The following is a 22,993-nucleotide window of genomic DNA, read 5'->3' as shown; positions in this document are numbered from 1 at the left end:
AAATAGTTAGGATGAGATGTTCAATTGGGCATTTGTCAGATCGTACCCAAAGGCTAGACACTCAAATTGTATTTACTGTTCTTTCATTTAACTAGAATAGCATAGTTAAGGTGATCGATCAATCCGGTTCTCAGCTGGCATGACTATGACTCGAATCTAAACTGAATCCAACATCATGTCAGAGTCATCTCAGTCTTATTCAGGATTTTGGATCGATTATCTGACATGAAATATTCTGCTGAGTACAGTAAATATTGTACTGCATTGTTAAAACGTCTGATCCTAAATCATATCATCAATTTAATAAGAAAAGTAGTTTAAAATCAATTCAACAGCATTTAAAGTAGTTGTACATCCATTAAACTTCAATTTATTGTGAAGAACATCAAAATTCTAATTTGTTTAAATCTATTGAGTGATAAAAATAGAAAAGACATGATGCTAGTCTTAGAATGGAAGTTGTAGAAATGCGACTTCCATTTGCTGTTAGTAAATGTGTCAATAAGAAGAGTAAAATGCTCCGTAATCGAACCTTCTTTATTTGTGCTGATCGGATTAACATTAAATTGATGTTTCCTTCATTTAGAAGCCGCGTATTGACTAAAAAGCTTCCAATTGTAGTCGGAAATTATTTGGTGTAATTAAATAATGCATTCATGGCAAAGCCTTAAAAAATTTTTATGAGACTTTATCCGTTTTTGCCGGAATTTTAGTTTGTGGAGCCTAAAAATTCACCTCGGCTTAAGGGAACAACATACATAAAGGTGGTGAGTGCGTAATACATGAGGTCTTAGCCGCTCATTGCTCCACAATGTACCACTTAGTGGGACAGAGTCAAACGAAGCTCTGATTAATACACTGTACTTTTTCTTAGCAAACTCAACCCTAAATTCAATATAAGAGAACCCAAGACAACAGCCGGAGGCCATGGCTCAGAATTGACATGTACGACCAGCGAAGTGAAAAAATTAAAGCATCCATAATGATCAACAAAAATTTCATATCATCCAACGGCCTTTAGCCTTAATAAATTTGTTTACTCCAAAAATGCATGTAAACCCATTAATTTTCTCGTATGACTCCAAAATGTCTCAATAAGTGCTATATTATGTCATTCTCACACAAAAATAAAACACATCAATTGGATGTAACCACAAAAAGTAAATTATGTGTGATTGTGAACAAATCTGAATGTGAGGCAATTTGAGGAGTCTTATCTATAAATAAATTTGAATACTGAAAGGAACAAGATAGTAAAAGACACGAGTATGAAAAAAATATTGACCTTATGCTACTTAAAGCTAGCTACCCAAAAAATTCTGATATTTTTTATTTCAGTTAACCGGATTTCCATCAAGAGTTGAAAAAAGAACAAAATAGAAATTATTAGATGCCTTATTCCATACAGCAGCTGTATCATCATTCCATGATGATTGTCTCTTCATAAATCCATCAAGTGATGTCCTGAATTTGTTGAAAAATTCCTTTTGAATTCCTCGACTTTTGTGGCTTGATCCCAATTCATTCATTAATGTCTTTGATGCTGGAATGTTGTTTGGATCTCCAGCAAGTGATGCAATTTTTGAGAAGAAGCTCACAATTCTAGTTGCATGAATGGCAAAGGCAATCGATCCTCTCAATGCTTCAAGATCCTTTCCAACAAAGGCAGGAAAGTGTGCCTGAATTTCTGGATTTTCCTTAAAAATGACATAAAGGATGTCAGCTTCTCTGTGCTTTACTCGATTCCATAAAGTTCTTAATGTATCAGCTTCCTCACTACTAATTGGAACCAAATCGGATGATGCCCTCATGATGCACAATACAAGAATTATGAATAACTTCATGACGATGCCAATGACTTGTGTTTTGTCAACTAATTTAATTGGTTCTGAAAAAAAGAAATCTGAAGTCAGCTTGAAGCTTGTAATCTTTTATAAATTTTATTTATAAATAAACATGCTCAAATAAGCATTATCATTGTTTTTCTGAAATAAACAATTATTGCCTTTGATTTTTTGAGTGTAAAGGAATGACTAAAATTTTGTAATGATTTTTTTTGGCTGTTACAGGCTGTTTACATTCAAATTAACGAAAATTCAAGTTATCATACCAAATTCGACCCGAGCAACTTAGTTATTGTACCAGCAATATCACTTTTTTTGAGTCAATCATGTCAAAGGATCAGACTTCATGATTTTAACGATAATGTTTGATCCTGGACCTTCTCTTCCTTCCTATGCAACCAAAATGTCCCAAATCGAATGCATTAACGTTTTCAAAGAATATCAATCAAGAAACATTTTGTTTATGTGGATCTATGCAACACCACTGCTGATCGTTCCCAAGCACATCCATGTTTCTACTATGTTCTACTAATGTTTTGCAAGTCATGATATTCCTTCATCTGAAAAATATCAACCTTTGCCATAAAAACTCTCCTCATCTTTCATGAAATGATAAGGAAGCAGTTAAGAAATTACAAAAATACTCGTTTTTGTCAAGTGAATACAACGCATTTTTTCTCAGCGGTCAATAATTGATTAATAAGTTTGAATAATCTGCAAAATAAGACTAAGGAGAATCCAGGTCACTGGTTGAGACAAAAAAGAGATCCAGTAAGACCCAACAACACAGCCTTTGGATGGAATCCACAAGCGAAACGCTGACCAGTAGCTGCTTGGAGTAGAACAGTAATGAAAGAATGTCAGCTAAACTTGCGAACAGGGAATTTACACAAACTAAGTGATAGAGCCAGAAACAGAGTCAGGAGGAAAGCATTCTATTGTTATCAAAGCTCCATATGTGAAAAAGGTTGCAGTAATTAAAATCCCGTCATTTGGTTCTTAGAGAATCTGTACAAGCTTTGTGATGTGGCCAGTAACAGAGTCAGATTGAAGGCCTTTTGTAATAACCTAGGCTCCAAGTCGGATAATGGTTCCAGTAAGTAAGTAAGTTTTTGGTTTTTAGCGTCAGCCGAACGAGCGACCGAACATTGTGTATTATTAATCTTCCCTTTTCAAATAAGTTTCAAAAATTGCGCTAAAAACAACTTTACACCAGTTATTTTGAGACTGAATATTTTACGTTATTTAATCATAGATTAAAACAAATGCGAATGTAGAAAAAATGTTTATTTAGAATTTAGATGCAAAATGAAGCGGTTGTTATTCATTGCATTGCATTTCACGAAAATGATTGATTTTTTAACACTAGATTGATGCTATAGGTGTTGAAGTGTTGAAGAATAGGTAGACTGCAAGCTCGAATATCACAGTTAGGTGAATTGATCAAATTTCGTGAATTGATCAAATCGAGTGGAAATTTGAACTTCCGAAGCCACTCCCATCATATTTGCTTAAATAATCAATACTTATCTCGTTAATTCAATCAATGCATTGATGTTAACAACAATTACAATGTAATTAAATATTATCTATCATAACATTCTTATCACAATTCCAGAACAAAGAAGAATATCAAATACAACTGCAATCTCTCAACCTTTAGTACTGTACTTTTAATTAAGTACATAAAAAACTCAAATAATCAACAAAATGACTTGAACATTTTTGGGGCAGTGTTGAGCAACCTTTAATTTTTTGCGGCATATCTTGATGGTAAGTCATGACCATATGGCGTACGGTTTATTGTCCATTTCCCAAAATGTTTAGCATCACACTAATGTGCCGCGTTACACAGGTTGCTCACCACTGTTGCAGGCCTAATAAGGGTATAAAAGATTGGAAATTTCTTCAAGTGAAATTAGTTTCCATTTGAATTCGAATCGATTTGTAGCAAAATGAAATATCTCGTACTTGTTTTGTGCATTGCCGTTGCCACAGCTGATCGTACACCACAGTCAGCAAGTGATCTTGCTAAATTCAAGGAAGCATGGGCCACATTTAAGCAAAATGAAGTTCAAGTCGTGTATACCGTCTTCAAGGAAAATCCAGAAATCCAAGACAAGTTCCCACAATTTGCTGGAAAGGACATAGATTCAGTCAAGGATACAGAAGCTTTTGCCGCACACTCTGGTAGAGTTTTTGGATTCGTTTCAGATATTGTTGCACTTGTTGGAGATCCAAACAATCGTCCAGCTCTTCAGAAAATGGTCGCCGAATTTGGAGCTAACCATAAGGAACGTGCAATTACTAAGGAACTATTCGAAAAGTTCTTAGCATCACTCGATAGCTATCCAACTGAACAATTTGGTTGGGATAGTGACACTAAAGCATCATTCAATAAAGGAATGCACAACATTTTCCATTACCTCATTCAAGCATCAACATAATTTATTTTAAATTTTTGAGAATCATTCTGATAATGCACGAAAAAATAAAATAAAAAATATTTGTTTAAAGTCAAATGAAAGCATTTTTGAATTATATTTCAGATAAGAATTAACTTGGAGGTAAATGACGAGTGAGAAACGGAATTGACCTTTTGTGATTCCCCTTTTTAGCGCATTTTTGAAAATTGTTTCAAAAAGGTAGCTTAAATGCATTTTGTTCGGATGAGATTTAGATCTTAAAGACTAGACATCGCCATAGAAAGCTCAGGATGGTTTCAATAGCTCAATTATATCGAGTTGTCGGACATTTGAAAGTTTCAAATCAATGACTACATACTAAAATTAACAATTTCATAAACTAAAACAACAACACGTTTTTTATTGTTTTACAGCGTTCTTCAATGTTTTTACAGTGTTTACTGAACAAGGTTTAAATTTTTTTGACCGTTATCTGGTCCTGTGATTTATGAAAATCCGTCAAATGATGAAATTCTTAAATTTCTAGTATAGTGGCATGGACTGTATCTCAACTGTATCTTGTTTTGTTGGTCAGGAAATTATATGGATCCTACTGGATCTTGTTTTGAACCTTAAAGTGATCTGGATCCTACTGAGTCTTGTTTTGTGGGTCTGAAAGTGACCTGGATCCTTCTGGATCTTGTTTTTGTGGGTTTAGGAGTTATATGGTTCCTACTGGATATTGTGTTGTGGGTTAGAAATTGACTTATTAAACAATTATTGATCGATCGGACAAAAATGCGCTGAAGCAACTCGATAAGAATCAGTACATTTGTACTTTTCATTTAACTTCTGAAGCCACTCCCATTATATTTGTTTAAATAATCAATACGTTTCTCGTTAATCCAATCAATGCATTGATGTTAACAACAATGATATTGAAATCAAATATTATCTATCACAACATTCTTATCACAATTCTAAAACAAAGAAGAATATCAAATACAACTAATTAAGTAAAGAAAGACTCAAATTATATACAAAATGACTTGATCGTGTAAGGTATAAAAAATTGGAAATTTCTCCGAATGAAATTAGTTTTCATCTGAATTTGAATCGATTTATAAGTAAGCAGCAAAATGAAATATCTCGTACTTGCTTTATTCATTGCTGTAGCCTCAGCTGATTTTTTACCACAGACAGCGAATGATCGTCGTATCTTCATAGAATCATGGAACACATTTAAACAGAATGAAGTTCAAATCGTTTATACCGTCTTCAAGGCCAATCCAGAAATCCAAGACAAATTTCCACAATTCGCTGGAAAGGACATAGATTCAATCAAGGACACAGATGCTTTCGCCGCACACGCTGGCAGAGTTATTGGATTCGTTTCAGAAATTACTGCACTTCTCGGAGATGAAGAAAACAATCGTCCAGCTCTTCGGGCATTGATCAACAAATTCGGAACTAACCATAAGGAACGTAAAATCAGCAAAGAACTGTTCGAAAAGTTCTTAGACTCACTCGATAATTATCCAACTGATCAGTTCAATTGGGATAACAACACTAAAAGAATATTCAGTATTGGACTACACAACATCTTCCACTACCTTATTCATGCCTCAACATAATTTATTTTAATTTTTTTGTGAATCATTCTGATAATGCACGAAAAATAATAATAAATATTTGTTTGATGTCAAATTGAGGCATTTTTGAATTATATTTCAGATAAGAATTAACTTGGAGGTAACTGAGGAGTGAGGAATTCATTAAATTGATCCTATTATGATTGGGGAGTTGGAGAGGTCGTCGATCTGACTCGGTGACTGACCAAATGTCTTCATGTTGGTATTTGCTTGCTACTTCATGTTTTAAATAAGAACATCGCTGGCGACCAAAGCTGTTGCCTGTTGGGTGGTAGATCTGCAAACAGGCTAGATATGCTAGGTGGTGTCATATTCGATTCCCCGTTTTTATGATTTGTGGCTAAGTTGTTGATTCAAAGAAAATGAATCCGCTTTTACTTGGAATTGAACCAGTGACCTAGAGGTTGGTTAAGAGTATCTGTACTCTACGAACTACGCCATCAGAACATATGAATTCACATTCTACCAATTGCCAATTCTTATTGTACATAAAACAGTATTTGACAGTGCAATACACTACAAATTCTTAAATTCTAGGGATATATGTCCCCCCTTATCCCACCCGACTTAATACATGCATATCAAACATTAAGATAATTTCTTAATTCTTTATTGTTTGCACTTCATTATCTTATCGCTCAAGTTTATTGCAGATAAAAATAAACTTGCTTAAAAAAAATTCTCACAGTATATTAAGCCAGTCTATACTTAAACTTTGTTCTGATCAATTCAATTTATCACCAAAATGAAATTATCATTTATACAATTTTTCAACAAAAAATCTCTAAATTTGGATGCAAAGGCTAAATACATTCAAATTGGCTTTGCAATGCTTGCAAATTTTTCAATATTATCAACTGGAATGGGTCTTGGATATCCAGCAATTACGACTCAGATATTAGCAAAAGACACAACATTAATATTAACAGAATCTCAAGTGTCATGGTTTGCATCAATTACAGCAATTGCATGTCCATTCGGTGGTCCAATAACAGCATATCTCACAAATAAATTTGGACGTAAAGGAACTTTAATAATTATCGACGTAATTTCCATTATTCAGTGGATAATTATTGGATTTTCAAGTCGTAGTGATGCACAAATACTTTTTATTCAACTAATGTTTGCAAGAGTATTAACTGGACTTACAATTGGAATGATAACAACACCGGCTGTACTGTATTCAGCCGAGATATGTCATCCGTCGTTGAGAGGCAGAATGACGGTGTTGTCGACTCCATTTTTTGTTGCAATTGGAATTTTATTGATTTATTTGTTGGGGTATTTGTTGAAGGTAAGGGGGCGTTCACTTATTATGTTTCACCAGATCGGCACATCACGGCGACGAGGTGACAACATTTCAATATGTCCCGATCGGGTAGGAGGGGATGGGGGAGAGCTATTCTGTAACGCAATAATTATACGGCCCCTAATAAGATTCAGTGGCTTAAGGGGTATCTCAAATAGACGTTGAAGTAGTTTTTCAGTGTTTATTGAACATCACAGCTTAGTTGCTAGTTCGATTAGCCTACATTTGAGTCACTTGAGTGCTAATGAATGAAAATGAACATTTCCAAGCGGGAATCGATTGTCAGTCAAGTTTTTGAAGGTGCGAGGCTCGATTGTCGGTCAAATGCTCAGAGATGCAATTCGATTTTATTCGATTTCACATTCGATTTCCGCTTGGGACGAGTCATTGTCCTGATGGTACCGAGACAACTATATTTCATCTATTCGGACAAAGACAGCATGTTACTCGGGTAGATTAACACTTTTTTACCTTTTTCAACAGGAAGACTACAGATTAGTAGCGATTTACTCCCTTGGAATCACAATATTTACACTTTTGATCTGTTTCTTCATTCCTGAATCTCCAGTTCATCTTATTCTGAAAAATAAGCTGAAAACTGCTCGCCATGTTCTCTCAAAAGTCAGACATTTAGGTAAGTTAAAGGAAGGAACTGCTAAATATGTTTAATATTTCTCAATTCCATTAATCTAGCCAATGATGATCCGAGAATTGACGAAGAAATTCACCAAATTCAAAAAAATTCTCAATCTTCTGTATCGAAAACATCAAGTCTGTCAATATTCAGAGAATTTAGTAAGCCACAGCTGTATAAGCCATTCATGATTATGCTTGCATTCTTTACAATTCAGCAACTGTCTGGAGTATTTGTTATTTTTGTATATACAGCACAATTTTCAATTGAAGCTGGTGTGTCAATCGATGCATTTTTAAGTACAGTAATTATTGGAATTATTCGTTGTGTGATGACATTCGCAGCTGCATTCTTATCCGATAAAGTTGGTAGAAAGCCATTAGCAATTGTCTCAAGTATTGGAATGTTTATCAGCATGACTGGATTGGCATTAAGCTCTGAATTTTCATTAAAAGATACTCAATACTTTTGGGTACCAGCAGCACTTTTGTACTTTTTCGTCTCAATTGGAACCATTGGAATTTTAGTACTTCCATTTTCAATGGTCGCTGAAATGTATCCACAAAAGTCAAGAAGTCTTGCTGTTGCACTTTCTCTGTCTTACTGCTTCATTGTGAGCTTTTTAACAATTAAATTCTTCTCAACAGCTTTTATGGCTTTTGGAAGTGCTGTAGTTTTTGCATTTTTTGCTGTGATTTCATTAATTGCTGTATTTTTCTCGATTTATGTCTTGCCAGAGACGAAGGGCAAGACACTACATGAGATTGAGAAGCATTTTCAGAAGTGATTGAAAATTTAAGCTTTTTTGAGCCAAAAAGTTAAGAATTAAGTTTAAGGGTTCATTCACTTGTTACGTAACGCTCTTAGAGTTGGGGATGAGTCTGACACACTGGGAGGCAGAAGGTTGAATTGCGTTACATAACAAGTGAACGGCCATATTTACAAAATACAATAAAAATCACAAATTATACTTTAAAAATCAGAATTTTATTGACTTTTTACAATGGATTTCCATCAAGTGCTGAGAATAGAACCAAATAGACATTATCAAAGCCTTTTTCCCATGCTGTAGCTACATTATCATCCCATGTTACATGTTCTGAAAGATAAGCAGTCAGTGATGCTCGAAATGCATTAAATTGAGCTTTTGATATTCCACGTCCTTTATGATTAGCAGCTAGCTGATTTATAAGAGTTTTTGCTGCTGACACACCTGAGTCAGTTGGATTAAGTTCAGTAATTTCCGAAAAAAATCCAACAATTCTGCCTGCATGTGTAGCAAAAGCTGCAGTTGCTTTCAATGTTTTAAGATCTTTTCCAGCAAATTTCGGAAAACGTGATTGAATATCTGGATTGTCTTTAAAAATAGCAGCAAGTATGTCAACTTCATTGTGCTTTACTTGATTCCATGAAGCTCTTACAAGAGCTGTTTGATCATCAACCAATGGAACAAGATCACAGCTAACTCCAATAATGCACAGCACCAAAATAAACAATTTCATTGTTATGCTTCTTACTAATTAAAAATTTGATAGTGAACTTCATTAAATTCAATAAGAAGCTTGATCTTTTATACTCCTAATTTTTTGAAATTTTTCAAGTTATGAATGAGATTAAATTAATTATTTTGGTGAAAATAATAACAATTAATTTAATGAGATAAGGTATTGTGTTTTTCTAAGTCAAGGACAAGTAAAGTCTAGGAAATGATCTTGAAGAGTTTACTGACACGGCTGATACAGCTATTAATGCATCAGGGGCGTATTCAGGTGGGAGACGTCAAGGCCCCCTCCGCCATCAACCCTTGACTTTTTTGGATGCAATTCTTCATTTTCCTAGGGATTTTCTAGGTCAAGTTCCCAAAATATCACTCAAAATATTTCTAGTTCCACCCCTGTCATCCACAGATTCAATCCTATCATTTTGATGAAAGTTGAAAAAACTCAATTGAACTTTGAGAATGGCTTACGTGTGTCTTACTCCTTTTCAAACAATTTATAACAAAATAATCATGTAATAATCTCTCATCTCAGCTACTTTAATCCTATGCTTCTCTCACAAATTCTAAACTATAAAAGCCGTAAAGATTTGTCAATCAATTATGTTTTCAGTTAAAACTAATCCAGGCAACAATATGAAATTCTTCGTTGTTCTCGCTCTCTGCTTCGCTGCAGCTTCAGCTGCTGTCCAACCATTGACACCTGACCAAGCTGTTCTCGTCAAGTCATCATGGGCACAAGTTAAACACAGTGAAGTTGACATCCTTGCTGCTATTTTCGCAGCCAATCCAGACATCCAAGCTCGTTTTCCACAATTTGTTGGAAAGGATGTCGCTGACTTAAAGGACACAGCTGCTTTTGCCACACACGCAGGAAGAATCGTTGGTTTCTTCTCAGAAATTATCGGACTTATTGGAAATGTTGAGAATCGTCCAGCTGTTGAAACACTTGTCGGACAACTTTCTGCTAGTCACAAGACACGTGGCATCCCAACTGCTCAATTTGGTGAATTCCGTGCCTCACTCGTCGCTTACCTCCAAGCTAATGTTTCATGGGGCGACAATGTTGCCGCTGCCTGGAATCAAGCTCTTGACAACTTTTTCTTTGTTCTTACCTCAAACTATTAAATGATTTCTTAGTTTATTACAATAGAACAATAAAAATGCAATAGAACCAATTTAATTCGATGGGATTTATTGAGATTTGTAATGATTTTACAGCCAACTTTTTTGCAGCCAAGTTGTGCTTTTTATTTATCAGTTGAAAACGACATTGCTTCTTTTGAGTCTTGTTTTAGTTAGGTGATCGTAAGTCGTTGACACATGTCATATCTGGATGAATGCAGACGAAAGGTTAATGTCGTCTGGTCTAGATGAAAGCAGATGAATGGTCTTAAATTTAGAGTTCTTAGATAGGTGCCAATGAAAAGATGTCTAGTTGTATCATGGTAGGTTTTGTCTATGCCTAAGCAGTCAGACTCTAAATGATATCGAATTAGGAAAATTAAGCAGTGTCAAGAAATCACAGATAGGGTTTCTGATGTCGTTAACGAAAACGGAAAACGGGCCGTTTTTTTCGACTCAAAAAAAATTTTTAATTAATAATTTAAACTAAAAAAATTAATATTCCTCAAGTTTTTGGCCTGCGGTATACTTTTAGAAGCAAATTTTTCATGTACATATTTTGGCAAATCAAAAAGGACTTCAATTTGAATGTAACGTATCGTTTCGCTACCATTAAAAAAACGGACCCGTTAACGGCCGTTTTTCAGAAAAAAATGGAAACGGCCGTTTTTTAAAAATGCCGTTTTTCAGAAACCCTAATTACAGAAAAACGATGACTTAGTCAATTATTCTTCTATCTTAGCTGTGCACAGCTATGTACCCGGTGCTGTCACGCCACTTGAGCGGTACAATGGAAAGAACCGCATCTTTCATCATAATATTGAGTCAAAATCAGTCGTCATGGAGCAAGTATGATTACATCTCGTTTTATCGTTAGTATATCGACGAAGCGGTTTCTCAGCGATAATCTTGTGCTGCTCGGAATACGTTTAATTATGTAACTCTAATAATTACGCTCATCTAGATGAATGTGCTCATTCGCTCGCTATTTTGAGTTCTTTTACATACATTTAGGAGTCAAATTTGTGGAATGTTTTCAATGTTTGAGAAATAATGAATTTAATAGTAAACAAAATGCTTAACCTATGTACGACCTCTGAGATGATAAGCACATACTTTATTTTGAATTATAAAATAGACATCTGGAAGAAATTGCATAAGTTGTTGTGATTAAAAAGAAGTTTTATTGCTGTACGTAAATTATTTTATTTTTATTGAAGTATATCCGAATCATGTCAAATTATCTACATGCTTTAATCGATGTGTCAATAAATACATGTATACCTAAGGTCCTAAGTTGGATATCACTAGCATGTAATTTACAATAAAGCGAAGATCATGCCGAAAACGTTGTCCATACCTTGGTTCCAGGCAGCTGTAAGACTATCGGTAAATGAAACCTTACTTTCGAGGTATGACATAAGTGATGTACGGAATTCATTGAATTGTGCCTTTGGAATTCCACGGCTTTTGTGGTTTGAAGCCATTTCAGCGATGAGTGTCTTCATGGCTGGCATGTTAGCCTCATTTCCCATAAGAGCAATCATTTCTGAGATGAATCCGACAATTCTTCCAGCATGTGTAGCGAATGCAGCTGTGTCCTTCAATGAGTCGATGTCCTTTCCAACGAATTGTGGGAACTTAGCCATGATGTCTGGATTAGCCTTGAAAATGTAGTAAAGGATGTCGACTTCACTGTGCTTAACTTTATTCCATGAGTCACGAACAGCTGTGGCTTGATCAGCTGACAATGGAGCAGCAATGGCACCAGCAATGCAAAGAGCAAGAACTAAGAACTTCATTTTATTGTATGGATTTGTTTGTTGATTCAAATTCAATTGAAAACTTAACTTCATTGGTGAAATGCATCGGCTTTTATACTCAAAATTTTACACGACAATAATTAAGCACGAGATAGAAATGTGGCAAGTCTCAAGATTAATCAGAACACTTTGTTGCAACAGCAACAACAAGAAGTTGCATTTTTGTCAGTGAAATGTTTAAAGTAAATAGCCTCTAATCAAATGAAATTTACTCAAAGTCATTGAAATGTTTGAATGCACGTGTAAAATTTTATATAAATCAAATTTGCAGTTAAAGAAGCAATTTATAGATGCAATTTGAAGCTTTATTCATCAACCTTTTGATTAATCTAAGAGACATTTCATAAGATGTTCATGACGAGAAACCATCTATTCCTAATCCTGATAGATAAAATACATCTCGTCAATTAAATAATGAATACTGTGATAGGAACGCATTATATTAGCTACAGACTCTAGGTATGCTTATCAGCCAATGCATACTATGTACATGCACTACATTGTTGCATGTGATTCAACTAATGCTTAATTTACAATTAAGCAAAGATCATTACGAAGATATTATTAAGAGTGACGTTCCAGGCAGCAACTTTTGCATCATTCTATGAGGCGGAATTGCTTTAGAGGTATATGACGAGTGATCCACAAAATTCGTTGAATTGAGCTTGTGAAATTCCACGAAGCTTGTGATTGGCAGATAGCTCTTCGACGAGTACGTTGACCACTGGTTTCCAACAAGAGCAACAATTTCTGAGACGAATCCGATGATCATTTCGGCGTGTGTGACGAAAGCAGCCGTGTCTACAATTGATTCGAGATCCTTATCGGTAAATTATGGGAAACGAGCTTGTGCTTGACGGAGCCTATGAGCACGGACTGTAGCAGCTTAGTCAGCTGACAATGAAGCGACGATATCACTGATGCAGGGGGCGAGAAGAACGAAAAATTTCATTTTATCTAGAAGAGTTTATTGCTTTAAACCCAAGATTGCGTGAGAATTCTAAAAGAGATTACGCATTGGACACATATCAATTAAATGTTAGGACTCATTAGACCTGACCAAAATTGTAAACATGATAAGGATAGCTACTTTGTAAAATAATGACAGAATCAAGCTTTATATACAAATTCGGTGGCAAGCTTATGTCAGAATTATTTTTTACATAACAAACATCCCACAATATTTTGGTAGACTTCGTTTAGTTACTTATTTCGGAATCTACAGTCATTGACTTTAATTATTAAATGTGCCAGACAATCTTAATCTATATGTAAATATATAATGATTATAGACAATGCAATTTTCGTTTATTGCAATCAGCTATGCCACTTTTGTTTCAGTTTATTCACTTTTCTAATCGATTCATTCTATCCTTAATATTCATGGGTATTAACTTTGCAGTATACTGTAAAAATACATCAAATAAATGGTTGAACAACAAATAGGTTTTGATTCTTAGACTTTTATTAAAAATCATCCAAATCATGGACTAAGACTATACATGCATGAGCTGTTAATACATGTTCTTACAGATTCTATTTATTAGATCACATTATCAATTTACAATTGGGCGAAGAGGAGTCCGTAGATGTTGTCAAGACCGGCGGTCCATGCGGCAGCGGTGGCGGCATCCCATGCAACATTGCTTGAGAGGTATGAGACAAGAGCGGTTCTGAATTCATTGAATTGAGCTTGTGAGATTCCACGGCCCTTGTGGCTGGCAGCGAGTTGTCCGACGAGTGTGTTGACAGCTGGAGCATTTGATTCGTTTCCGATGAGGGCAATGATTTCTGAGACAAATCCGACGATTCTTCCGGCGTGTGTGGCGAAAGCAGCTGTATCCTTCAATGAGGCGACGTCCTTTCCGGCGAATTGTGGGAAACGAGCTTGGATGTCTGGGTAGGCTGAGAAGACGGCAGCGAGGATGTCAACTTCGTTGTGCTTGACTTGTCCCCATGTGGACTTGACTGTAGCAGCTTGGTCAGCTGACAATGGGGCGGCGATGGCACCGACGACGCAGAGAGCGAGAACAGCGAAGAATTTCATTTTGTCTAGATTTGTTAAGTGATTCAAATTCAATCGAAAACTTAGTTCACTTCCTAAAATGTTGCGTCTTATATACTAAAATTGTTGTGAGAAAAGGATCTTGATGAGAATTAAAATTTCTAAAATATGTGAGAGATTAAACATACTATGTTGAACGCATGGACTTCAAGTTTGATAAGAAACTCTTCTGTACTAGAGTAAACAAAAACAGAGTTGGCAGGACTTTGGAGTCCGGACTCCGAAAGTCCGTGGAGTCCGGACATTTGGAGTCCGGACTCCACTTTTTTTTTTGGAGTCCGGACTCCAATGGAGTCCGGACATTGGGAGTCCGGACTCCGAAAGTCCGGACTCCGGGACTCCGGGAGTCCGTGGAGTCCCATACAAAAAATTTTTTTTTCTTTTTCGGTTACACTGTGTAACATTGGTGAATTTTTTGACATGTTTTTCGATTACACTGCGTAACCCAAGTTGAAAATGTGAATTTTTTGACATTTTTTTGGGTTACACTGCGTAACCCGAGTTGAAAAAGTGAATTTTTGGACATGTTTTTCGATTACACTGCGTAACCCAAGTTGAAAAAGTGAATTTTTTGACATTTTTTTCGGTTACACTGCGTAACCCGAGTTGAAAAAGTGAATTTTTTGACATTTTTTTCGGTTACACTGCGTAACCCGAGTTGAAAAAGTGAATTTTTTGACATTTTTTTCGGTTACACTGCGTAACCCGAGTTCAAAAAATTATTTTTTTGACATTGTTACACAGTGTAACCCAAAAAAATGTCAAAAAATTCACTTTTTCAACTCGGGTTACGCAGTGTAACCCAAAAAAATGTCAAAAAATTCACTTTTTCAACTCGGGTTACGCAGTGTAACCGAAAAAAATGTCAAAAAATTCACTTTTTGAACTCGGGTTACGCAGTGTAACCCAAAAAAATGTCAAAAAATTCACTTCCATGAATTCAACTCGGGTTACGCAGTGTAACCGTAATATACATAGTCATTTAATATGTCGTAAACTGTAATGAACTCGGGTGTATTGCAGTGTGCAACCCAATTAAAAGCATGTCAAAGTTCAAATTCAAGCTATAGATTTATTCGGGTTACGCAGTGTAACCGAAGAGTATTGGTTTTATTTAATTCAATTTGATTCTTAAACTTCTTCTTCCTTGTCTGGGGCTCACTTGGGTCTATTGTAGCGCAAAGAGAACGCCTAAAGCCAGCTTTATCCTTCGAGAGCTTCTGTCATTTCGGAATGTTATACAAAAAAATATAGTCAAAAAATTCACTGATTTTAACTCGGGTTACGCAGTGTAACTTAAATATACTGGTTAAGCATGCATGCGAGCGTGTTCTCATTTTAATGTGTTATAGAGAGTATGCTCTGCCTGCTAGGAAAAATCTGAAAGATTATTTAAAAATTTCTAAGCAATGTTTAATTTTTTAACTGATTCTTAGATTTTTATTAGAAATCATTCAAACCATGGACTATTAATGTACATGCTTAGCTGTTAATACATGTTGATATAGATTCTCTCAGATCACATAATCAATTTACAAAGCGGCGAAGAGGAGTCCATAGATGTTGTCAAGACCAGCGGTCCATGCGGCAGCTGTGGCATCATTCCATGCAACATTGCTTGAGAGGTATGAGACGAGAGCAGTTCTGAATTCATTGAATTGAGCTTGTTGGATACCACGGCCCTTGTGGCTGGCAGCAAGTTGTCCGACGAGTGTGTTGACAGCTGGGGCATTTGATTCGTTTCCGATGAGGGCAATGATTTCTGAGACAAATCCGACGATTCTTCCAGCGTGTGTGGCGAAAGCAGCTGTGTCCTTCAATGAGGCGACGTCCTTTCCGGCGAATTGTGGGAAACGGGCTTGGATGTCTGGGTAGGCTGAGAAGACAGCAGCGAGGATGTCAACTTCATTATTCTTGACTTGTGACCATGTGCTCTTGACGAGACCGGCTTGATCAGCTGACAATGGAACGGCGATGGCACCGACAACGCAGAGAGCGAGAACAGCGAAGAATTTCATTTTGTCTAGATTTGTTAAGTGATTCAAATTCAATCGAAAACTTAGTTCACTTCCTAAAATGCTGCGTCTTATATACTAAATTTGAGTGAGAAAAGGATCTTGATGAGCATAAATGTTTGAGAGACTTTCCTTTGGTATAACGCAGCGATGATTTGTTTTCATAGTCCATGATTGATAAGCAAATCAATTGCAAAACAGAACGTGCCAAACAAATTCTAAAAATCACGTATTCCTTAAACATTCTAGTAAGAACTTACTTTTTCTTAATAACTTATTAGGCCATGATTTGGAAAGTTTTAAAAGGAACTTGAACTCAACACACAATGTCTAGGAAATAAACAACTGAATAGTATTGTCCAGACTCCAGGGTTCCGGACTTTTGGAGTCCGAAGACATTCCACTTTTTTTATTTTAGTTCCGGACATCAAATAGTCCGGACATTTTTTAAAATTGTCCGGCTAATCATGCTTAAGTTTATTTCCTGCCAACTTCTGAAATTTGAAAATTGAAGATGAATTTTAACAGCATACTTAATCTTCACCATAGTCAAATTAGTAGAAATAATGTAGGCACTGTAATAAACATATAAATCACGTAGTCTAATAAAATATTTGCTGATTTTTATATAGTTCAGCTGAAAGGATTCCGTCGGGAATTAATCAATTTGTACATTACAAAGTAGTCAAGTACATTTCAGGACTTAAAGCTGCATTACAACAAATCGTGACAATTTGCAAGGAAGAATGTCGCATTGGTGTTACTTCTAAAGATAGCTATTTGGGAAATTTACGACATGACATAAAAGCAACTTTAGGACTTGCAACAAATGTCAGTTAGATGCCCAATTGTTGCATATGTACAAACTTCGGATTAAACCAAAGAATCGGACTGGATTTCAGCACACTTCGAGGTCGACTAGGATTTTACATGGAACGGTCGACTGAGTTTTGGTTAAGAATTAGTTAGATTTCTTATAGTACAAGCTGAGTGTGGTTCAGAGAAGTTGTTCAAATTCAACTGTAACTTTATCATGCGCAGCTATGAATCAATCAGCTCTGAACAATTGAGGATTTGTCAGACGATTGAATTCATAAGGTTATCTTCAGTGGCTCATAGCTCCGAGATTCTTGCTTACCACTCATTTGATGCTCCTTTTGTCTTTAGCTTACAAACCCACATTATCACTGCATACGAAACATCGAAATAGGAGAAATAAAAGCTATGAATCCGAAACGGTATTCGAGTTACCACAGCTACCACAACAAAGTATTGGTTTCCTCATGTTATTAAAATTCCTGATTTACTGTTCCTTCGACTAAAAACTTGTGTTGGGATACGTTAGTCTATTGTCGCGCAAATCTGAAGAACGTCATAAAGACAGCTCTATCTTAATCGAGCAGCGATGTCAGTTCGAAATGTTATACAGAAAATCCTAAAAGGCAAAGAGCATGCTTATAAGTCCTTGCTATAATTAAATATACAGCATGCTTGCGAGCTTTTTCTCAGCTTAATGTGCTCTTGAGAGTATGCTCTGCCTGCTAGGTAAAATCTGAAAGTTTTTTTTTATGAATTTCAAATCAATATTTAAATTTTTTAACTGATTCTTAGATTTTTATTAGAAATCGTCCAAATCATGGACTATTAAATCTACATGCTATAGCTGGTAATAAATACATGTTCTTATAGATTTATCTCAGATCACATAATCAATTTACAAAGCGGCGAAGAGGAGTCCGTAGATGTTGTCAAGACCGGCGGTCCATGCAGCAGCTGTGGCATCATTCCATGCAACATTGCTTGAGAGGTATGAGACGAGAGCAGTTCTGAATTCGTTGAATTGAGCTTTTTGGATTCCACGGCCCTTGTGGCTGGCAGCGAGTTGTCCAACGAGTGTGTTGACAGCTGGGGCATTTGATTCGTTTCCGATGAGAGCGATGATTTCTGAGACAAATCCGACAATTCTTCCGGCGTGTGTGGCGAAAGCAGCTGTGTCCTTCAATGAGGCGACGTCCTTTCCGGCGAATTGTGGGAAACGGGCTTGGATGTCTGGGTAGGCTGAGAAGACGGCAGCGAGGATATCAACTTCGTTATTCTTGACTTGTGACCATGTGCTCTTGACAAGACCGGCTTGGTCAGCTGACAATGGAGCGGCGATGGCACCGACGATGCAGAGAGCGAGAACAGCGAAGAATTTCATTTTGTCTAGATTTGTTAAGTGATTCAAATTCAATCGAAAACTTAGTTCACTTCCTAAAATGTTACGTCTTATATACTAAAATTTGAGTGAGAAAAGGATCTTGATGAGACGAGGAAATGTCTTGAGAGACTAATTCCTTAAGTATAACGCAGCGAATTTGTTTACATAGTCCATGATTGATAAGCAAATCAATTGGTCAAAACTAGAACGTGCCAAACAAATTCTAAAAATACATTTTAAACATTCTAGTAAGAACTTACTTTTTTTATGATAACTAATGCGGCCAAATGATTCGGAACTTAGTTTTAGAATACAGAACTTGAATTCTCAGACATACAATGTCTAGGAAATGAAACTGTACATAGACGAAGTTTGTAGATCAAGCTTCTAAATCTCTTAAAAGTTCCAGGTCAAATTTCATCATCTTACAATAAGTTCCAGCCTCAAATAGTAAACATTTTGGAAAATTGTATGGTAAATCATGCTTATCATAACTTCTGAAATTTGACATGAATTGAAGCGAATTTTCAGTTATTTTTCTTGTATCTCTGTTCATCTTGTGATAAGTTTAAGTACTTGAATGTCGACATCCAAGCAAATTAATTAATTTATATTTGTTCATTTTTTATATTTATTGACAATTCCGTCGGGAATTATACAATATGTACATACATAAATAGTAATACATTTCATATTGAAAGCGCAATACAGCAAAACGTGTCAATTTGGGGGAAGAAGCACAAGTTTGTGTTACTGCTTAAGGATAGAATCCACAAAGGATAAGATGTCCTGAAACTCTAAAAGCAACATGGCATAGGACGGTTCTAAGAGAATGTCAGTTAGAAGACAAAATGTATAATTTGTACAAACTTTATAATAAGACCAACAATAGAATCAGATGAAACGCTTTTTGTAGAAACCAAGGCTCCACATCGGAGCATGGTTCCAAAAAGTATAGATATTATTGATGTAGTATCAAGTAACTGTAAAACTAACCATAACTAAGTTTTTAATACATTTAAAATCTCTTATTAAGCTTCAACTGTCATAATGTAATACTTTCAGGTCCTTTCTATCAATATTCTATTCATAAGGTTATCTTGTGACTCTCACTCCAATTATTCGTGCTAAACTTCAAGTTTCTTATACATTTCTCTAGCTAAAGTTGCCCAGAGCTTCACTTTTTCAGAGTTGATGTAACTAAACATCTGAAAAAGGAGAAATTTGGAAATGACTGAATCCGAAACGGTGACCTTCGAGTTACCACAGCTTGACCACAACAAACATCTTTCCTCATGTTAGGCTGACATGCCTTAATTACTGTTCTTCGACAAAAAACTTGTGATTTTCATAGTTATTGTATTGTATCAGAAATATGAAGATCAATCATAAAGACAGATGAAGACCAGTAAATAAGGAAGCGATGCTAACTTCTTATTTTAATATTATTTCCTTCAAAAAGAACAAATATGACCAAACCAAAAAAACAATCAATGGATTACAAAATGCAGATTTAATTTACTGAACTAATAAAATGTTTAAATCAAGTTTAACGTGAATTGTCTCTAAATAGGATAGAAAATAAATTAAATCAAGTTAATAAATTATGCTTTCTTTTGAACTGTAGATTTTTATTAAAAGCCAACGAAACTAAGTTTTAAATCTACATGCTATAGTTGGTAATAAATAGATGTTCTTATATCTTTATATCAGGTCACAATATCAATTTACAAAGCGGCGAAGAGGAGTCCGTAGATGTTGTCAAGACCGGCGGTCCATGCGGCAGCTGTGGCGGCATCCCATGCAACATTGCTTGAGAGGTATGAGACGAGAGCAGTTCTGAATTCGTTGAATTGAGCTTGTGAGATTCCACGGCCCTTGTGGCTGGCGGCGAGTTGTCCAACGAGTGTGTTGATTGCTGGGGCATTTGATTCGTTTCCGACGAGAGCAATGATTTCTGAGACAAATCCGACAATTCTTCCGGCGTGTGTGGCGAAAGCAGCTGTGCCCTTCAATGAGGCGACGTCCTTTCCGGCGAATTGTGGGAAACGGGCTTGGATATCTGGGTAGGCTGAGAAGACGGCAGCGAGGATGTCAACTTCGTTGAATTTAACTTGAGCCCATGTTGATTGGACTGTAGCAGCTTGGTCAGCTGACAATGGAGCGGCGATGGCACCGACGACGCAGAGAGCGAGAACAGCGAAGAATTTCATTTTGTCTAGATTTGTTAAGTGATTCAAATTCAATCGAAAACTTAGTTTAATTGCCAAAATTTCAAGTCTTTTATACCAAAAAAAGAGCACTGTTAAATGTACCGAGAGACGGGGAGACTCTTGGGAGATAATTATTAAGTAACAGAAAATAAATGCGATAAGGAACTGTTTGGTCCTAGACAAAATAAATCAAAAATACATTTTTGCAGAAGCGTGCCTGTTTTATGATAATAATGCGGACAAACAAATCGAAACTTATTTTTAGAATACAGTACGTGAATTCTATTTAGAATACAGTGTTAGAATTGAAATTGTACACAGACGAAGTTGAGATTTCAAATCTCGTAAAGCTTCCAGGTCAAATTTGGTGATCTTCAATAATTCATTACGAGTAGCATTCAGTCTAATCATCTGTCTATCTTTTAAGGACTTTCCCAATTATTGATCGAGACTGAAGTCATTTTCGATTATCTGTGGAAGCACAGACATCAAAAATCTATTGTTTTTGCCTCAATTAAAGAAATTTGTTCAATAAATTATTTACTGTAATTTATCTTTGTTATTCCTTATATTTTAATTAGCTAAGCGCTAATAAAAAATCCTGAAATATCTGCTTACTGTCTTACTAACTTCGCTGGTCGTACAGATCAGTTGTGATCCATTACCTCCCACAGGAGTCGACTGAAACTGGCTCTATCGCTGGCTTCCACTTGCCAATTTCCGATATCTATATCTATCGACATCTTCCTTTCAAGAGTTCTTTGGACATTCACGAAATGTATGCTTAATGACAATTTTACGAAATTAAATAATTTTTAACGTCTGGAAGCATTGTACAATTCCGAGTCATGAAATAATTCAGTTGCAGACGAGAACGCATTTGATGGCATTTGAACGGAAGATCCTGAGAGTTATATATGGACCAAAGAAGGAAGATGGCTTATTCAAAAACAAGAGCAACGCAGGATTTTACAAGACTTACAAAAATCGGATATTGTACTGAAATTCAAGAAGAACAGAATCCGTTGGGCTTGAAATGTTGTTAAGAGACTTAGTGAAGCTCTAATTGATAAAGTCTTTGAATCTGAATTCAAAGAAGGCAAGCGATCATGAGGGGACCCCAAGAACTCACGGAAAGATGCTGTCGATAGAGATGGTAATGCACTTGGCAACGGTAATTGACAAGTGGGATCAGCGAGCGATAGAGCAATGATTGTTTAGCTTGCTTTGCTGTAGTAATTTAAAGATTTTTCAATTTTAACAAATCTGCAAGGTATAAATAATACAAAAAAAATTTCATAAAATTCAGTTCTTAAATTTAAATTTTATTTTCTAAAATCTTCAAGATCACACTAGATTTTGGGCATTTGAAATTGTCAATTAGAACAATTTACAAACCGGCGAAGAGGAGTCCGTAGATGTTGTCAAGACCGGCGGTCCATGCGGCAGCTGTGGCGGCATCCCATGCAACATTGCTTGAGAGGTATGAGACGAGAGCGGTTCTGAATTCATTGAATTGAGCTTGTTGGATACCACGGCCCTTGTGGCTGGCAGCGAGTTGTCCGACGAGTGTGTTGACAGCTGGGGCATTTGATTCGTTTCCGATGAGGGCAATGATTTCTGAGACAAATCCGACGATTCTTCCGGCGTGTGTGGCGAAAGCAGCTGTGTCCTTCAATGAGGCGACGTCCTTTCCGGCGAATTGTGGGAAACGAGCTTGGATGTCTGGGTAGGCTGAGAAGATGGCAGCAAGGATATCAACTTCGTTATTCTTGACTTGAGCCCATGTGGACTTGACTGTGGCAGCTTGGTCAGCTGACAATGGGGCGGCGATGGCACCGACGACGCAGAGAGCGAGAACAGCGAAGAATTTCATTTTGTCTAGATTTGTTAAGTGATTCAAATTCAATCGAAAACTTAACTTCTTTAACAAATTTGTGATTCTTTTATACCAAAACTGTGAATGAGAGAACCTTACAATGAGAATAAATGCCATAGACAATTTGTGAGAGATTGGACATTGTCATTATAATTCAAGTTTACCCGTGCGTATGATAAGACTATTTTGTTTCTGTACCCAGACAAATAAACCATGATGAGACTTGATAATCATGCGGAAGATTAAATGCTTCAAAATCAAAAACAACCGATTCCTTTTTTATTAACAAATCCAGTTTTTGGGTGAAATTTAAGACTTTTTAAAAATTATC

At 36.1% G+C, this 22,993-nt stretch overlaps 12 protein-coding genes across 12 annotated transcripts; 4 read left to right on the top strand and 8 right to left on the bottom strand.

The window, feature by feature from the left end:
* Window positions 1-1,334: 1,334 nt before the first annotated feature.
* On the bottom strand, window positions 1,335-1,811 carry LOC139096602 (globin CTT-VIII-like). Its single transcript, XM_070648337.1, has one exon. The coding sequence runs from the start codon at window positions 1,809-1,811 to the stop codon at window positions 1,335-1,337; it is 477 nt and encodes a 158-aa protein (XP_070504438.1).
* Window positions 1,812-3,799: 1,988 nt separating this feature from the next.
* Window positions 3,800-4,291, top strand: LOC139096601 (globin CTT-VIII-like). The gene has a single exon (XM_070648336.1). It carries the CDS (start codon window positions 3,800-3,802, stop codon window positions 4,289-4,291), a length of 492 nt encoding a protein of 163 aa, XP_070504437.1.
* A 1,097-nt stretch (window positions 4,292-5,388) lies between these two features.
* Window positions 5,389-5,883, top strand: LOC139096600 (globin CTT-VIII-like). The gene has a single exon (XM_070648335.1). The coding sequence runs from the start codon at window positions 5,389-5,391 to the stop codon at window positions 5,881-5,883; it is 495 nt and encodes a 164-aa protein (XP_070504436.1).
* Window positions 5,884-6,620: 737 nt separating this feature from the next.
* Window positions 6,621-8,748, top strand: LOC139096570 (facilitated trehalose transporter Tret1-like). The gene is made up of 3 exons (XM_070648307.1): window positions 6,621-7,195; window positions 7,694-7,844; window positions 7,904-8,748. Exons 1-3 carry the CDS (start codon window positions 6,647-6,649, stop codon window positions 8,629-8,631), a joined length of 1,428 nt encoding a protein of 475 aa, XP_070504408.1. The 5' UTR covers window positions 6,621-6,646; the 3' UTR covers window positions 8,632-8,748.
* A 61-nt stretch (window positions 8,749-8,809) lies between these two features.
* Window positions 8,810-9,366, bottom strand: LOC139096572 (globin CTT-IX-like). The gene has a single exon (XM_070648309.1). It carries the CDS (start codon window positions 9,344-9,346, stop codon window positions 8,843-8,845), a length of 504 nt encoding a protein of 167 aa, XP_070504410.1. The 5' UTR covers window positions 9,347-9,366; the 3' UTR covers window positions 8,810-8,842.
* A 386-nt stretch (window positions 9,367-9,752) lies between these two features.
* LOC139096571 (globin CTT-VIIA-like) lies at window positions 9,753-10,470 on the top strand. Its single transcript, XM_070648308.1, has one exon. The coding sequence runs from the start codon at window positions 9,946-9,948 to the stop codon at window positions 10,468-10,470; it is 525 nt and encodes a 174-aa protein (XP_070504409.1). The 5' UTR covers window positions 9,753-9,945.
* Window positions 10,471-11,681: 1,211 nt separating this feature from the next.
* LOC139096574 (globin CTT-II beta-like) lies at window positions 11,682-12,269 on the bottom strand. Its single transcript, XM_070648311.1, has one exon. It carries the CDS (start codon window positions 12,267-12,269, stop codon window positions 11,787-11,789), a length of 483 nt encoding a protein of 160 aa, XP_070504412.1. The 3' UTR covers window positions 11,682-11,786.
* A 1,464-nt stretch (window positions 12,270-13,733) lies between these two features.
* LOC139096573 (globin CTT-VIIA-like) lies at window positions 13,734-14,387 on the bottom strand. The gene has a single exon (XM_070648310.1). The coding sequence runs from the start codon at window positions 14,335-14,337 to the stop codon at window positions 13,852-13,854; it is 486 nt and encodes a 161-aa protein (XP_070504411.1). The 5' UTR covers window positions 14,338-14,387; the 3' UTR covers window positions 13,734-13,851.
* Window positions 14,388-15,767: 1,380 nt separating this feature from the next.
* On the bottom strand, window positions 15,768-16,402 carry LOC139096560 (globin CTT-VIIA-like). The gene has a single exon (XM_070648297.1). The coding sequence runs from the start codon at window positions 16,371-16,373 to the stop codon at window positions 15,888-15,890; it is 486 nt and encodes a 161-aa protein (XP_070504398.1). The 5' UTR covers window positions 16,374-16,402; the 3' UTR covers window positions 15,768-15,887.
* Window positions 16,403-18,067: 1,665 nt separating this feature from the next.
* Window positions 18,068-18,596, bottom strand: LOC139096582 (globin CTT-VIIA-like). The gene has a single exon (XM_070648318.1). The coding sequence runs from the start codon at window positions 18,568-18,570 to the stop codon at window positions 18,085-18,087; it is 486 nt and encodes a 161-aa protein (XP_070504419.1). The 5' UTR covers window positions 18,571-18,596; the 3' UTR covers window positions 18,068-18,084.
* Window positions 18,597-20,174: 1,578 nt separating this feature from the next.
* LOC139096590 (globin CTT-VIIA-like) lies at window positions 20,175-20,810 on the bottom strand. Its single transcript, XM_070648324.1, has one exon. It carries the CDS (start codon window positions 20,781-20,783, stop codon window positions 20,298-20,300), a length of 486 nt encoding a protein of 161 aa, XP_070504425.1. The 5' UTR covers window positions 20,784-20,810; the 3' UTR covers window positions 20,175-20,297.
* Window positions 20,811-22,087: 1,277 nt separating this feature from the next.
* LOC139096578 (globin CTT-VIIA-like) lies at window positions 22,088-22,687 on the bottom strand. Its single transcript, XM_070648314.1, has one exon. It carries the CDS (start codon window positions 22,657-22,659, stop codon window positions 22,174-22,176), a length of 486 nt encoding a protein of 161 aa, XP_070504415.1. The 5' UTR covers window positions 22,660-22,687; the 3' UTR covers window positions 22,088-22,173.
* Window positions 22,688-22,993: the final 306 nt, after the last annotated feature.

Source organism: Chironomus tepperi, unplaced genomic scaffold (assembly GCF_022539635.2).
Source record: "Chironomus tepperi strain 1889 unplaced genomic scaffold, CSIRO-AGI_Ctep_v1 contig_395, whole genome shotgun sequence".
Classification (NCBI taxonomy): domain Eukaryota; kingdom Metazoa; phylum Arthropoda; class Insecta; order Diptera; family Chironomidae; genus Chironomus; species Chironomus tepperi.
The sequence above is the reverse complement of the archived record's forward strand: the minus strand, read 5'-3'. Positions and strand labels throughout refer to the sequence as shown.

Bases quoted from the DNA above. Each gene is read 5' to 3' on its own strand.
- LOC139096573 (XM_070648310.1), bottom strand. From the start codon at position 14,337: ATGAAATTCTTCGCTGTTCTCGCTCTCTGCGTCGTCGGTGCCATCGCC.
- LOC139096560 (XM_070648297.1), bottom strand. From the start codon at position 16,373: ATGAAATTCTTCGCTGTTCTCGCTCTCTGCGTTGTCGGTGCCATCGCC.
- LOC139096574 (XM_070648311.1), bottom strand. From the start codon at position 12,269: ATGAAGTTCTTAGTTCTTGCTCTTTGCATTGCTGGTGCCATTGCTGCT.
- LOC139096600 (XM_070648335.1), top strand. From the start codon at position 5,389: ATGAAATATCTCGTACTTGCTTTATTCATTGCTGTAGCCTCAGCTGAT.
- LOC139096572 (XM_070648309.1), bottom strand. From the start codon at position 9,346: ATGAAATTGTTTATTTTGGTGCTGTGCATTATTGGAGTTAGCTGTGAT.
- LOC139096578 (XM_070648314.1), bottom strand. From the start codon at position 22,659: ATGAAATTCTTCGCTGTTCTCGCTCTCTGCGTCGTCGGTGCCATCGCC.
- LOC139096590 (XM_070648324.1), bottom strand. From the start codon at position 20,783: ATGAAATTCTTCGCTGTTCTCGCTCTCTGCGTCGTCGGTGCCATCGCC.
- LOC139096570 (XM_070648307.1), top strand. From the start codon at position 6,647: ATGAAATTATCATTTATACAATTTTTCAACAAAAAATCTCTAAATTTG. The intron at 7,196-7,693 runs GTAAGGGGGCGT...CTTTTTCAACAG, and splicing joins TGTTGGGGTATTTGTTGAAG to GAAGACTACAGATTAGTAGC. The intron at 7,845-7,903 runs GTAAGTTAAAGG...CCATTAATCTAG, and splicing joins CTCAAAAGTCAGACATTTAG to CCAATGATGATCCGAGAATT.
- LOC139096571 (XM_070648308.1), top strand. From the start codon at position 9,946: ATGTTTTCAGTTAAAACTAATCCAGGCAACAATATGAAATTCTTCGTT.
- LOC139096582 (XM_070648318.1), bottom strand. From the start codon at position 18,570: ATGAAATTCTTCGCTGTTCTCGCTCTCTGCATCGTCGGTGCCATCGCC.
- LOC139096601 (XM_070648336.1), top strand. From the start codon at position 3,800: ATGAAATATCTCGTACTTGTTTTGTGCATTGCCGTTGCCACAGCTGAT.
- LOC139096602 (XM_070648337.1), bottom strand. From the start codon at position 1,811: ATGAGGGCATCATCCGATTTGGTTCCAATTAGTAGTGAGGAAGCTGAT.